Source organism: Monodon monoceros, unplaced genomic scaffold (assembly GCF_005190385.1).
Source record: "Monodon monoceros isolate NGI ecotype Baffin Bay Population unplaced genomic scaffold, NGI_Narwhal_1 Super_Scaffold_21, whole genome shotgun sequence".
NCBI lineage: Eukaryota > Metazoa > Chordata > Mammalia > Artiodactyla > Monodontidae > Monodon > Monodon monoceros.
Genome location: NW_021703778.1, coordinates 34924636 through 34940491, shown reverse-complemented (window position 1 = coordinate 34940491; position 15856 = coordinate 34924636). Strand labels below are relative to the sequence as shown.

At 38.7% G+C, this 15856-nt stretch overlaps 1 protein-coding gene across 1 annotated transcript in view; it reads left to right on the top strand.

The window, feature by feature from the left end:
- Positions 1–15856, top strand: part of ADAMTSL3 (ADAMTS like 3) — a 373694-nt gene that overhangs the window by 117833 nt on the left and 240005 nt on the right. Inside the window, 1 exon segment of the mRNA XM_029237311.1 lies at positions 5934–6061. Within this exon segment, the coding sequence (XP_029093144.1) occupies positions 5934–6061 (128 nt within the window).

The window sequence follows — 15856 nt, the reverse complement described above, 5'->3', positions numbered from 1 at the left end:
TCATCGTATAAAACTGGGAAATATAGATGAGCAAAAGGAAGAAAATAGGAAAGTGTTGTAATTCCATTATAATTAGAAAATAAAGAAGAATCAAAACTAAGAATGCACTTGCAATCCCATTACATGAGAGAAGCTGATGGGGACCTGTGAGGCTCTGCCAGGTGCTTCCAGCAGAATTAGTGTGTTCCCTGGAAAGTATGTGCCCTGGCATTCCTAACCGAGGTAGAAATTACTTCTGTCATCTCCTTGCTCTGGGTCCTTGTGTCTGTTGCTCTCAGTGACTGAGGGCTGATTCTGCCCAACCCTTCAGCCTCTCTCACGTGCTACTCACTGTCTTGAGGGCCTGATCCATGCTCATCTTCCCCGAGCCTTGAACTTTGCAAGCCCTTGGTATACGTTTGTGTGAGAAAATTAACAAATGCGTCCTGGTCCGTGAACGTCGGTCAGGAACGCGTATTCCTCGTGGAATAACTTAGATAAAATCAAATATTTTTTGAAAAACAGAAGTGTAGCTCTGCTTGCAATATAGAGAGGGGGAAAAAAGTAAAACGACTTCATTGAGATATCAAAAGAATGTTGTGGTCAAGTGAATCACAGCAGCAGCTGTATTCGATCCAAGATGCGAAATGCTAGCTACGAGTGATGATAGGTTGGCTGCTGCCCTTGACTGGATTTCTGGTCCACAAGGGCAGGGGAGGAGCATCCATGAGCAAAAGGCAGGCCTTGTCTGGGTCAGACAGGAAGGGGTTCTGCCCGGGCTCCCCCACACCTTGGACACGTCGTTCTGGAAGCTACAGTTGTTCAGCTATAAAATGGGGATTGGTAATATCCACCTCAAGGGTTTGTTGAGAAGGTTAGAAAGAATGTAGGAAAAATATTGGCAAGGGGTGCTCACTCTGTACATACATGGTTGCCGCTTTGTGCAGGGCCAGATTCTTCAGTTCTTTCTCCATGCCCACTTCAGAGTCTGGCCCAGAACAGGGTCACTGAGTGATATGATGTTGGTTGACTCAGACTTGGGGGAAGAAGTCTATAGATAGGGTTCAGATAACAACTTACCTTATAAAATATTAATAACTTGGAGTTTAAATAATTACTTACGACAGCTCATGAGGATGTCTGAAAAGAAGGAATTGGGAATTAGTGGTACCCAACTTACAAACATAGAAGTTGCCTCTGCAGGGTGACCATCAGGTCAAACATGGGGCTGATATCAGTCAACCATATTTTATTGTCACTAGATTTCAGAGCTGGGGCTGGCCAAAGTGGGGCTGCTAAATAAAATACCTCTTCTCTCAGGAGACTCACCACCAGCCCAAGAATATAGGCCCCACCCTATGGTCCCTGATCCAGTTCCTCCTAACGGCTGGTTTCTTCCCACCCCACCACTCTTTCTGCCTCCCAACACTTGGTGATGGTGATTGGTTTTTATTTCATATTTTTATTGTAACATTAAACTGTGTTCACTGATTCCAAGTCTGATTAGTTGGCTGCTTACTTGGCATGAGGGTCCACTTACTATTTTCAAAAAGCAGAAATGTGCACATGGAATTCTGTAAGATTAGGGAGCTGTGTCCAGATTAGGGAGCTGTGTCCAGCATGTTTATCAGGGCCTTGGGTGGAGCATGGGAGCTGCACAGCTGAGCAAAGTGGCTTGTAGATGGGGTGACAGGATCAGGGTGCAAACAGATCTCAGCAGGCTGGTATTCTGGGCCAAAACCAACAAGAGGAAATTCAGTAGTGAATAATGTTAAGCCTTGCTTAAGTAAAAATGCAAGAGAGCTGGCTCTCCTGTCGTTGTTTGGAAAAAGACATTATTTTGAAGAAAGATACCTTATGCTTATTGAGACATTTGCTTATTACATTTACTGAGATGCTGTGTGATTCATTCTATAGATGGCATTTTATTTAAATCCTGTTGGAGTAAAAATGTCATCTCCATTTTATAGATGAGTTTGAGAAAGGTTAAGAAACTTATCCAGAGTCACACAACTTTTAACCATTATGTGATACTGCCTCCATCATGAAATCCAATAAATGGTGTGACTAAAAAGGTAGGAAGGGAGGAAGGAAGGAAGGAAGGGAGGAAGGGAGGAAGGAAGGAAGGGAGGAAGGAAGGAAGGAAGGGAGGAAGGAAGGAAGGAAGAAGGGAGGAAGAGAAGAGGAGGGAAGAAGGAGAGATGGACACTTAGATTTCATCAAAAGAAACCTGGGTAATAGGGACACTATGTAGTCTGTATTATTCTCAGATACACTGTTAGGTCCTGGATGCTACATTTTAAAATAAAAAAGGTGCAGACTGCAGAGTGCGCAGAGAGAGGAGATATTCGTGAGAGAGCCGGGACAATTGAAGGTACCAGATCGTTTGAGAAAGCTTGAAAAGGTTTCATCTGTAGAAGAGGATGGAGACTCACTGTCCACTGCTCTAGAGGATGTAAGTTCCAGGGAAGCAGGTTCTGTGTGGCTATAAAGAAGAATACACAAATATAAATGTTCAGAAATGACCCTGGGGACTCTTTGCTCAGCTCCAATGAGATTTTTTTTTTTTTTCTGAATGTTTGTGTTATCATCATGCTGCTGGCATCAAAGGGGAGAGATGAGAACTGGGTAGAAATTGGGGATATTATTGCTACTCTTTGGAAGACGAAGAATGATGAGAAGGGCAGGAGGACTGGCTGGTAGGAAATAGCAGTGGGGTTTCAAAGCAAAATCTGACCATCTTCATGGCCAAGGAGAGGAGAAAAACTCAAGGAACCCTCTTGAGATGTCAGTTTCTCTCTGTTTTCTTAGGGGAAAAATATCTTACTGATTCAACCAAAGAAACCAAATGTCTGCATTTATAACTTGCCTATTTTAGTTATTTTAGAATAAAGATTCTTTTTTTTTTTTGTAAGTAAAGGTGGAGAAGTTATGGAAAGAAACCTGACTCTAACTATAAACTGAACAGATGGGATAGTGGGAATAAAAACAAATTAAAACAATATTGCAAAGAACTCTCAACTTTCATTTTAAACTATATATGATGATGTTTTTCAACTTTTCACATTCAACCTATCAGTATATCGAGTGACAAAATGAAAAATCAATTTCAGCTGTGTGTATTTTAAACGTTTACCGAAATGATTTGGACTCACCAACCTAAAAGCCCAGATGAGTGTATTAAACTGCTTATTGTATTTTTTATGAATTCAAACTTTATTTTATATTACATTATAGACAGGACACAGTTCTGTTTGGTGACGTTTAGTGTAGAAAATCGAACTGAACAGTGGTCTAATTAGAACAGTAAATAGTATGGGTTTAATTGGCCCTTATTCCCGATGACAGACTTGATCAGTTGCCAGGTATTTATTCTTTCCTTTCACTTGACTGTTGCTGAAATATTGCCTGTAGTAGGGCTGCTTACTGTTCTATAAATAGGTAGCTTGGTAAGAAGCCAGGAAACCCACTGACCGGTGAGATGTGGATGAAAATTATTGGAAAATCTCCTCCTTGCTTCCAGTCATTATTTATTCATTTCACATTTGAAGGTCCTTTCTACAGACCCCTCTCTTAATTTAATTTTTTTTTTTTTTTTTGGTTGGATGAGGTAACTTGTCCTAAGGGCTTAAGGAAATCTGTGCAATATCTAGTTGAGTCCCATGCTTTGGTTTATTAGTATGTCAGGGTTTCCTTCATAAACTCTCCTGGTTTCCAACTTAGAACTCACCTATTAAGTCCTGTCTGACTTGAGCTTTTCTGTATGTCAACAGGATGTGGTTTTGTTTGTTTCCTTGCTTGTTTTCAATTAAAATATTAAAGTGTTGGCTTAAAAAAAAAAAACTTAAAATTCAGAGACAACAAAAGAATTTTAAATTTCCTAGCACCTGGAAGTAGCCACTGCTAACATTTTACTTAACCTCTTACTCATTTCCCTAGGCATGTACACATTTACCTGTATTAAATATGATATAGGCTTACATTCTTCTCTAAAGATTGCCTTTTACCCTCAAAGTTTTTTTTTGGCTGCGTTGGGTCTTTGTTGCCGTGCGCGGACTTTCTCCAGTTGCGGTGAGCGGGCTACTCTTTGTTGCGGTGCACAGGCTTCTCATTGAGGTAACTTCTATTTGTTGTGGAGCACGGGCTCTAGGCACCTGGGCTTCAGTAATTGTGGCACGCGGGCTCAGTAGTTGTGGCTCTCAGGCTCTAGAGCGCAAGCTCAGTAGGTGTGGCGCACGGGCTTAGTTGCTCCGCGGCATGTGGGATCTTCCTGGACCAGGGCTCGAACCCGTGTCCCCTGCACTGGCAGGCAGATTCTTAACCACTGTGCCACCAGGGAAGCCCCCTCAAAGTTTGTTTTAAAAGAAATTTCAAAACCCATAAAAGCTCAGATAAAACTAACATCTATTATAGCACCACCTGGCTTCATCGAGTTGAACGTTTTGTCATAGTTGCTTCAGATCTTTTGGGGGAGGGCTGGCTGGGAGGGGAATAAAACATTCTGTTGGCATTCCTCTTGTGTCCTTCGCCAACAGGGTGCACGCCGAGTCGTGCTCCCTCCATCCTTAGAGGCAATTTGGTGGGTTTTCTTCCAGCCCACATACTTGTACTACAGCATTTTCGTGTGGATGTTCATATACTTACTCCTTTATCTATAGGTGAAGAGAGAGAAAATGCTATGTGTGTTTTTATTTTAATGTAATTCAACCTATCAGTCTTTTGCTTTGGGGTTTTCTCCCTTTGTTGACACATCTAGGACACTCTTTGCTACATCAAGCCTGTAGGACTTTTAATCTATAGCTTTTTTAGTATTTTATGGGTTCAGCATTCAAAATATTAATTTCTGGAATATATCTGAATTCATTTTGGTGTCTTTTGTGAAGAAGTTGTCTATTATTTTCTTTGAAACCATGCATCACACCGACTTGTGGTTCTCTGTGATGTCCTTATACTTGGGTCTGTTTCTGGACTCTTCTCTGTCTTACCTTAATAGATCTGAATGCTTATTGCTATGCCAATTCTATACTGTTTGAATTGAGGTAATTTCCCTCTAATTTTCCTTCTTGTACAGTTTTTTCTTGGCTCTTGTAGACATTTACTCCACCAGATGAACTTTAGAATCATTTTGTTAGGGTCTAAAAAAAAAATCCCCTTTGGGATTTTGATTGGAGTTATCATAAATTTATAGATTAATTTGGAGAGAATTTTACAGTATTGACTCCAGCTGTTTAGGACTACGTGTTTCTCCATTTATTCGAGTCTCCTTTAGGCCTCTTTGTAATGTTTTGTACATCATTTCTTTTCATATCTAAATCTATCTATATATTTAAAATTTTTTAACTACCCCTGTTCTCTTTTCTTTAGAGTATCTTGATATAAGTCAATGGTGGCAAGTTCAGAAGACAGATTAATACAAACAGCATTCATAATTGAACCTTCTCTATTTTCTTGGACCCTGAAGCTTTATCTTTGTTTTCTTGGGGTGAAGCCTCTCTCAGGAGGTTCCACAAATCCTCCTGCAAAATGGTTTCTTTAGAGTAAGCACCAGTCTATATGACAGACAATGAGAGAATTTCTTAGGTACAAGCTGGGACCCTGCTATGTAAGTTATAAAAACAAAATAATAGTAATGAATATTATTTATATTTAGCCAATTTATTTAAATTTTGGAATGATAAAATTTCAAATTTAAAACTGAGCTTGGAAGCCATCTGGATAAAACCTTCATAAGATGGAAAGGTACTCATGTGTCACGAGTTTCCATATAAAACTATCGTGTGTGTGTGTGTGTGTGTGTGTGTGTGTGTTTTAATGTAGCCATTCCAAAACAATGCATTTTTAGGCAACTTTAGTCTTTGTGAACAGCTTAGAGTAAGACTCTGGAAAAACTGGGAAAGCTTTTGGGATATTTCTAGCATTTTGTCGATAATTTATTGCATTTTTTCACTTTACAGACCGCAAGAAACACTCGTTCGGATGAAGACAAAGATAGCAACTGGGATGCTTGGGGTGACTGGAGTGACTGCTCCCGGACTTGTGGGGGAGGAGCGTCCTATTCTCTGCGGAGATGTTTGACTGGCAGGTAAGTGGTGGCTTTTCCTGTTCTTCTCTGTGGGGTGTCAGCACCTTTGGATGGGTGAGGTTGGGAAGACAACTGGGCTTCTTGGCTTTGGAAGGTACCGTGATGGTGGTGTAAGTCACCAAGTTACCATATTTAAATAGTAATGGCCGCATTTTCACGCGTGTGGCCATACCCCTCCACATGAGACTCCCAGCTTGCAGCAGCTGGGGCACTCCACACTTTGGGCTTTAAGGGAGGGGAGGCCGGCATGATAAGTCACTGGCCCAAAGTTGTTGAGACCTGGGGTAAGAGGTCAAGTCTTCTGTGTTCCACCCTTGAGTTGTTGCCATTTTAATCACTTTCGGTTCACTTTCTCTGAGCAACCCATTGATTAAGAAGGTAATGCAAGGTCTGTGCTCCCAGCTTAGAAATGTTTATGTTAAGCAACATTTGTTAAAATGTAAGATCAGCTTCTTAAAAAATAAACGTACATTGTAAGAAACCCACAGTTATCATTGCTCTTGAGACAATTTGAGGTAATTCTTCAAGGGGTAGTGTCAATCCCAGCCAAGGATTTTTACCTGAGCTCTCAGGTAAGACAGAACCCCAAGTGGATGGAACCGGATGTGCTGGTTCTGGACAAAAGAAGACTCCAAGATCATGGCAGCCAACTTCAGTTTGGGGATGTTGTCCAGTGAAAGAGGGAATGGCCGTTCCCTGAATGTGTAAGGTATAGAGCAGAAATGCTCTGGATTCCATCAAGGTCGCTGTTTTATGGCATATTAAAGAGTGACCACGTACATTCTCATTTTTCCTTGAGACAGCACAGAGCAGGGCAGATATGAGACTGTAGACATGGCCTTTGAGAAGGAGGTCTCTGAGTCCACTCCAGGAAAGCATGGGAAGGCTTCTGGAGTTAGTGTTGGTGTCATTATCTTAGGGCAAGTTCTGACTCAGAGCTTGGAACCCTAAGTAAATGGTTGCAGAATTGAGTCCGGGGATTAGTCTCGCAATGACAACGTGGTATAGCTGCTTCTTCTGTGTTACCTTGGTGAGTAAATAAAGGCCCTCTAAGTGTGTCATACCGTATGGATGTTGCATTGTACCGGGATGTATTTATTCTGGTGAGGTTTGTAATAGGGGGCCTTTGTTCCTGTGGGCAAGGGTCAGGGAGGGTCTTCTTAGGTAGGGAGCAAGTTCTTACCCACCGCTGGTCAGTCATTTGAGGGAGAAGTTTCCAGCATGGAGACTGGCATGGAAGGTGGGATTTTGGCATCTCAGTCCAAATCTGAGGGATCTGAATAATTTGCAAAGAATGGTAGGGTTCAGGTGGGAAAAGAGTGGGGTTTATTTGTGTTTGTCTTTTCTTTATGGTATGTACCTCCCCAGTCACCAACTAAATATAAAAGCCAAACCCCTCATATTAGAGCATTTTATGATTCCTTGACATTCATCCCTCATGCCCTGCCCTCAAAATATAAAAATCCATATCCTGTGATAAATGGCAAGGTAATTATCAGGAGTAATAGAAGGGATGAGACTACTTAAGCTCAAAATTTTGAGCTCAGTCAAGGTTCTGTTTGAATCACCGGTATAAATGGTCCTTATTCAGCATCAAGCATCACTTAAACAACAAAAATTCCATAAATTCTACTTATCCACTGGCAAAAGAGATAAAGGCAAAATTTTAAAAAAGGTGGTATGTACTTGTATCTGTTAAAAGGATTTAGAGGAATATATCAATATTAAGGACCATGAATGGCCACTTTCATCTTGTTGTCATACAACCAAAATGCTTCCATGTCTGTTATTTTATTAATTTAAAAACTTACTTTGATTTTGCCTAGAATATGACTTTACCAAGTGATCTATCTCAGTGTGTGTGTGCATTTGTGTCTTCTGTTTCCTAACCGGGTTCGGCTGCTACTGGAAAGCCTCTGGGGTAGGAAGGGCTACTGCTCAGCCCCTTCTACCTTCTCTGTACTTACTCAGAAAAGGAGAAGGAGGAGGGGAGTTCTGCCTTGATTTTAGTGACCAGGTATTGACGTTCTCTGGTTTAGTAGGTGTTTAAAGCCAGCTTCATCTATCGTGAGCACTTTGATGGATTTTTCTGAGACAGTGTCTCCTCCTTCCCCCCAGTCCCTTGGGATCCTTGCCTGCAATTCGCTTGAGATGTGGTATTCGCAATCCTCTGACTTGGTAACATTGCTCTTTCCTAATCTTGGACACCTAGGCATACTCCCAGCTTCTTCCTGTTTATGTCTACTCACCCCTTCAGCGGCTGTCTTGGTATGTTCGTTCCTAAGACAACCCCATGCTGGCTCTCTTGCATGCGGCCCACATCTGGTTCACTGGGAACCCTCCTGTGAACTTTGCTAAACAAACTCTCCAGTTCTAGGAGCCAATGCAGCAACACCTGCTCTGCTTACACAGGCCATTGCAGCTGAGCTCTCAGCCCTTAAATTTCTCAGGTGTGAGTTAGACACCAACCAACTGCAAGAGGCACGTGTCAGCTGGTGTCCCTAAAATTTCTTCCTCTCAATTGGGGTTCGCAGATTGAAGCCCTCATCCCTTCTCTTTCTGTTGGAGCAGGATGAGGGGGTAGGATCATAGCATAGATTTCTCAAAGAAATCTTCAGAAATCCTTATACTATCTAAGTCTCCAGCTCCAAGATGCTTTTTATGCCTTGGTGTGGGTAAGGAGTTTAACAACTGTGAGTTAAACTAACACAGAGCCTGTCCTCATGGCTCTTATAATCTAGGGGGACAAACAGTAAACAAGTATGTAATCAAATTATGTGTAATTAAAATTTGTGTCAAGGGGGTAGATAACACCTATCCAGGGAAGTCCTTTGTGCCGAGGGTCTATGCTGAGACCCAACTGCTGAGAGGAAGTCAATTATATGAAGGGTGGAGGGTTATGGGACATAAAATCCAGATAGTGAGGCCAGCATATGTAAAGGTGCTGGAGCAGGAAATGAAAAGCAGCTTTTATGCCTAAAAGACAATAGACAGGAGAGAAAGCAGAAAGGGCCAACGTTGAAGAAGAAGGTAAAGAATCTGATTCTCAGACTTTTGGATTTCAAATACTAGTAAATTGTTCCAAAAAAGCATATTTGGAACTAATATAGGCTGTCAGTTTTTTATTTGGTCAAATAAAGACAAAAATAAAAACAAACAAACAAAAACTCACCTATGGTCTACCATCACAGACTTTTCAGGAAAGAATTACGATCAGAATCTTTTCATTTTAACATTAAAAAGTAGGACATAATCTTAGATTGAAAGACCTGCCTTTAAATTGAATTCATGTAGCTTTATAAAAATTTACTTTTTTGCCCTTATTTGTCTCACTCCACTTTGGACCATACTTTAGATGTGATAAAAACTATTACAGATATTAACAATCTAATGATGGGTAGTTGGGAACCAGAAATTGAGGAGTAAAACATAATCATGGACTTAGAACTTGAGACTGCAAGATCCCTGCAAGTAAGAGATATGCAGAAAAATGACTTTATCTGAGCCACATTTTTCATCCTAGTATTCACCAAGTTTTAAGCAGTAAGAGGCAGAAAAGCCAAGCAGAAAGCAGCTGCTAAGAGGCTGAGAAATTAAGCAGATTTATTGGCAGTTTCATAGTCAGTTTCAAATTTGAGTTCAAAGCCCTGGTAAACATCTCAGGTGATCAGTTTGTATCCATGAAGGACTATACCCTAGGAGAAAGGGAAAACCAATCCTAAGTAGACTAGATATTACAAAGACTGAAACCTAGTCTTGAATTAGCTCAACCCTAATTTGAGTAATAAAATTTGTTGTTATTCCAACCTTCTCCAAGAAGCTTTAAAAAAGACACCCTGGAGGAAGATGACACCAGCCAGAGATTATACAAGTTTTTATAGATCATGCCAATGATTCAATAAAACATTGCCAATCTTACCATGATACAAGAGCAAGAGGAAAAACAGATTATAGAAACAGGTACTAGAGTTATTGGACCTGTGTGTTAACAAAACAAAACAAAAACCCTGTAATAAATATTTACAGGATTTCACCAGAGAACTGGAATCCATAAAATTGAATCATATGGGAATTTGAGAATAGAAGCAAGTGATAACTAAAATTATGAAATAAATAGTTGGCCATAATAGCAGATTAGAAACAGTAGAAGAGAGTATAGGTTTGTGGAAATGTCCAGGCTAAATTATAGGGTGGGGGGAAAACACAGAACATAGAATAAGGGATATATGGAACAAGATGAAAAGGTCTAAACCATGTATAATTGGAGTCCTGAAAGGAAAAGAGAGATAGAGAATAGGGTAGAAGTACTATTTGAAGTGATAGTAACCAAGAATTTCCCCAAATTTCCAAAAGTTATTGCTGTAAAGATATCAAGCCACAAATTCAAGAAACTCTGCACACCCTAAAGAGAATAAATATGCATAAACACATTATGGTAAAATCTTAAAAGAAGCCAGAGAGAAAAGACACATTACCATCAAAGGAGAAAAGATGATATTGACTGCTAACTTCACATTAGAAGATAATGAAATTACCTAACATCTTGAAAGAAAATAACTATTACAATGGAATCCTCTAACTAGCAAAAATATCCTTCGAGTGTGAAGGTGAAATAAAGATGTTTTGAGACAAACAAAAACTGAGATAATTCTTTACTATCTGGCTTGTGCTAAAAGAATTGCTAAAGGGAGTTATCCAGGTAGAAGAAAAATGATCCTATAGGAACATTATTAAAGAAATAAGAACAAATTTAAAAAATCTACTAATGTGTTTATATGTATAATTATGTGCATGTATGTGTATGTGTGTGTGTGTGTGTGTGTGTGTGTGTGTTTGTGTGTTTTTCTCCAAATATCAGGGATCTAGATTAGAATTAGGGTTTTATCAAGTCCTTTGTTAATTGAGTTCTCACTCTCCATGGGAAAAATGCCTTTCTTCTGTTTGGGTAAGAACCATTGCTTTAAATCTATTGCAGCTTTGTATCAATATGGAGAATGAATAGAAGCTGCAGTGGAAGGCATTTGTGGGAAGGAACATTGCCTTTCTGCTAATGAATTTTTGTGGCTTTCCTTTATTTGGAGATAGTCTCTGCAGTACCTACATTTCCCTTATCCCTTCCAGAGTACCCCAGCCCATACAGGCACTGAGTGTTTCACAGGGCCCCCTATCCAGTTGGATCTTATATGCGTCTACGTTTTTGTCTTATACTAGCCACTCCCACGGCATTGATTGCCAGGAGTTCTGGCTGCATCATCTGTCAATTTGATTTAGTGAGTATTGGTGCGTTCTCCTGTGGATCCGTTCCACTTACTTCAAAGGCAGCCTTCTCTTTTGTGTATAGTGAATAGTATATTTGTATACCATCCTTTAATTTAGTCTTGTTCACATGCATGTTGAAGTTTCTGGCTTGTGTATAGCCTGTATGAATTTCCAGCTATGATGGAGAGTTGTTGACCTATTAATATACTTTGTTGGTCATTTCACTAGGCATTTATAAGGGGGAAAGAGCTCAATATATGTGCTTGACTTACCATCACTATTTAAAATCTTTCATTCTCTCTTTTCTTTTATGTTTTTTTTTTTTTTGCTGAAATTTTACCTCTGGTAATTTGGAAATATATATATATATATCCTGTTTTTATATTACTGATGATTAAATTTAAGATGTTTGAAAGCCATACTTTAATAATTGCTTTATAACTGTCAATGCCAATAATAAAATGCTAGTTTCTTTTGATTTCTGTTTGTAAGCTGATGTGTATTTTATGCTTTTCTTCTTCATTCCTACTCTTTGTTATTATAATCTGGGATCTTATACTCAGTTTCTTGGCACCATTTATTCCCTTTATATCTTTTCTTTCATAATCATATTTCAGACTATCGTTGAAACTTGTGTTTGTGTGCATACATTATTTCAGTGTTCATTGTCAGTATTTTCAGTTCTTAATTCCGAATCATCACTTTGTTTGCAGGGATATGTTTTGAGCTGTGCTTCTGGAATTTTAATGAACATATGAATCACCTAGGGATCTTGTTGAAATATAAACTTTGATTCAGTAGGTCTGGAGTGGGATCCAAGATCTTTCATTTCTAACGAATCCCCAGGTAATGTCAATGCTGCTTGTCCATGGACCACACTTCAAGCAGCAAGACTTTATAGCCTTCTTAATTTCAGGAAAAAGTTGTGGGTCTTATACTTTATGAGTCCTTATATAATATATCTGAAAATGTCTTTCTCTTGACTTTACACATAAACAGTGAATGGCTTATTTGGGTATAAAATTCCCGAGACACAAATTTTCCCTCTCAAGACTCAGAAGTTCTTTTTCCATAAAGTTTGATATACAGTGTTGCTCACAGACCTCTCAAGCTGGCTTAATTTGTTTGTCTTCTTTGGTAGATAACCTATGTGTTCTGCCTGGCTGCCTACAGAAGGCTGTATTTTTCCCTTAGGAGTTTTACAACGTTGCATCTAGCTATCAGTCTCTTTTCATTTATTTTTCCTTGGCACATGGTGGCCACTTTTGTTGTACAGATTTAAATCTTTGTTTATTGTAGGAAAAATTTTCTTCTCTTGTATCATTTACTGTTGGTTCTTGCCTCTTTATTCTGTCCTCTTCTCCATGAACACTTGTTATTTCTGTTTGTCTTCTACTTTTACTCTAGTCACTTTTATCTGTTGTTTATTTTCCTGTGTGTTTAAGAGTGCTTTTCAAGATCCTTGCCACTTGAATTTTTCTCTGATTTATTTTCTAATGATGTTTCAAAGTGCTGCTATGGTGTAGTTGTTACCTTCCCTTCTTTCCTTCATTTTAAACCTGGCCCTTCTTTGTGCACCTATTGTCTTCATCTGCATCTTATCACGTATACTTTCGTGTCTTTTTTTAGTGTGGTATCTGGTTAATTCTCACTTATTCTTCAAGGTCATCCTCATTTAGGAAACCTATCTTGACATCTTGGTCTAAATTTGATGTTCCTCTTTTGTGCTTCCTCTTATTATACTCCTTTTAGGGAAGGGACATTTACTTCACCACTCTAAGGTCTAATAGCTAACATATGATTAGGACCCACACATTATTAATTGAATGAGTAAATAAGTGAATGTGTGCTCACCTGCCACTTCACATCTTTTGCCAATGCTCTTATTTCGGCCTCAAGCATCCTTTTTCTCCTGTTGGTTGTTAACAACACGTAGCTGAACTTGGAAAGTCCTTTGAATTTCCATTTCTTCCTTAAAGCATTTGTTGGCATTTTTTACCATTTACTAGGTTAGGTGCAGTTCTTCTGTGTTTCTGTAGGATCCTGTGAACATACTTTTATCAGAGTGTTTATTTCATTGTGTTGTTTTGTTATTTTTCTATTTCCACAATTGAAAAAACAATTTAGGTGGCATAGATGGTGTCTTTCTTCTCTTTATTCTGTGTCCAACATTACTACTGATGTTTAGAGGAAATTTAGTATATTTTATTCCATAAATAAATAGACGAATGAATTAATAAATCCCAAGACTGATAAAAAAGCCTGCTTGACTATAGTATGGGTCTGTGGGATAGGTAAGGATGTGTAATTTTGTGGAGAATATAGACTTTTGATGAAGATTTTTTTTTTAATTTTAATTTTTGTTGATTAGTTTTTAAAAGATGTTTATGTATATATTATTCAGATATCAGACTTACTGTTTTCCTCTCTTTGCCCATTTGCCCTACTTTCTGGGAGATTTGCCTAAACTTATTTTCCAATTCTGTAAGTATTTTATCTCTCTCTTTTTTCCTCTTTCTCTATTTTCTTCTTATATGTTTTTTGCTCCTTGAATTATTTTTTTTAACAAAAGCAGTCTGTCCCTGATTCTCAGATGCAACATCTTCTCTTTTATCTCTGAGCATATAAAAAGACTTTTGTGGGGCAGGGTTGGGGGGAGTTTTCTTTTCCCTGCATAGTCTCAATTCTTTCCAAATTACTGTTTTCTGTTTTGTTTTTGTCACTATCTTTCATGTAGAGACCTTTCTAAGATTTCTGGTGATCCTTATTTTGTTTTGTTTTGTCTTGTTTTGTTGTTGTTGATGTTTAAGGGAAAGAGTTGCCAGCTTAATTTTAAGGAGATGTGGCTGGTCTATCTGATTGCCTGATGATGTTTTTAGGTATTTTATTTTGGGCTTCTCTGATTTCTCAGACAAAGATCCTCTGATTCCAATATTCTGGGAACCAAGTGGGGAAGAAAGCTGGGCTCAAATTGATTTATAGGTTTATTTCACTCAAAATTCTAGCAAGGTTTTTTTATGTAGATTAAACAAGATTATTCTAAAATTTATATGGAAAGACAAAGCCACAGAATACCTAAAACAATTCTGGAAAAAAATAGAGTAGAGGGAATCAGTCTACCTATTATCAAGACTTATACAGCTACAGTAATCACAACTGTGGTATTGGTGGTAATGGCACCTAGATCAATGGGAGAAAATATTTGTAAACCACATATCTGATAAAGGACTAGGATCTATATTAAGGACTTTAAAAAATTAACAATTAAAAAAAACCAATCCAATTAGAAAATGAATAAAAGACCTGAACAGATATTTCACCAAAGAGGATACACAGATGTCAAATAAGTACATGAAAATGTGCTTATTGGGCTTCCCTGGTGGTGCAGTGGTTGAGAGTCCGCCTGCCGACGCAGGGAACACGGGTTCGTGCCCCGGTCTGGGAAGATCCAACATGCTGCGGAGCGGCTGGGCCCGTGAGCCATGGCCGCTGAGCCTGCGCGTCCGGAGGCTGTGCTCCGCAACGGGAGAGGCCACAGCAGTGAGAGGCCCTCGTACCACAAAACAAACAAACAAACAACCAAAAAAATGTGCTTATTATCACTAGCTGTTAGGGAAATGCAAATTAAAGCCACAATCAGACATTATTTATTACATACCTGTCAGAATACCTTTTTTTTTTTTTTAAGTGACAACATGAAATGCTGGCAAGAATGCAGAGAAACTGGATCACTCATACACTGGTGGTGAGAATGTAAAATAGTACAGCCACAGGCAGTTTCTTAAAAAAATAAACATGCAACTACCATACAACCCAGCAGTTGTACTCCTGGGCATTTATCCCAGAGAAATGAAGACTTGTTTTACCATGAAAACCTGAATGTTTTTAGCAGCTTTACTCATAATATCCCAAAAATGGAAACAACCCAGATGCCCTTTAGTGGGTGACTAGTTAAACAAACTATAGTATATCCATACCATGGACTACTACACAGCAGTAAAAAGAAATGAACCACTGATACAGGCCATGACCTGGACGAATCTCCAAGAATTATGCTGAGGTACAAAAAGCCATTCTCCAAAGGTTACATACCATATGATCCCATTTATATAATATTATTAAAATGGCAAAAATTATAGAAATGGAGAACAGATCAATAATTTCCTGGTATTAAAGAAGAGTTGGGGGTGGTTGGAAAGAAGGTATGACTATAAGAGGCAACTTGAGGGATCTTTGGGGTAATAGAAGTGTTCTGTATTCTGACTGTATTAATGTAAATATCCCGGTTGTGTGATTGTAACACAGTTTTGCAAGATGTTATCATTTGGGGAAACAGGGTCATAGGATTTCTTTTCATTGTCTTACAGATCAATGTGATTTACAATTATTTTAAAATAAAGTATTGAATTTATTTTTAAAAACAGCTAGAAAGGCCAGGTAAAATAGGACATAAATCTTTTTTAGGTAAAGTTGAATGGAGCGATATTCCATTTTCATGGATAGGAAGGCTAAATATGGTCAAGATGTCAGTTTCTC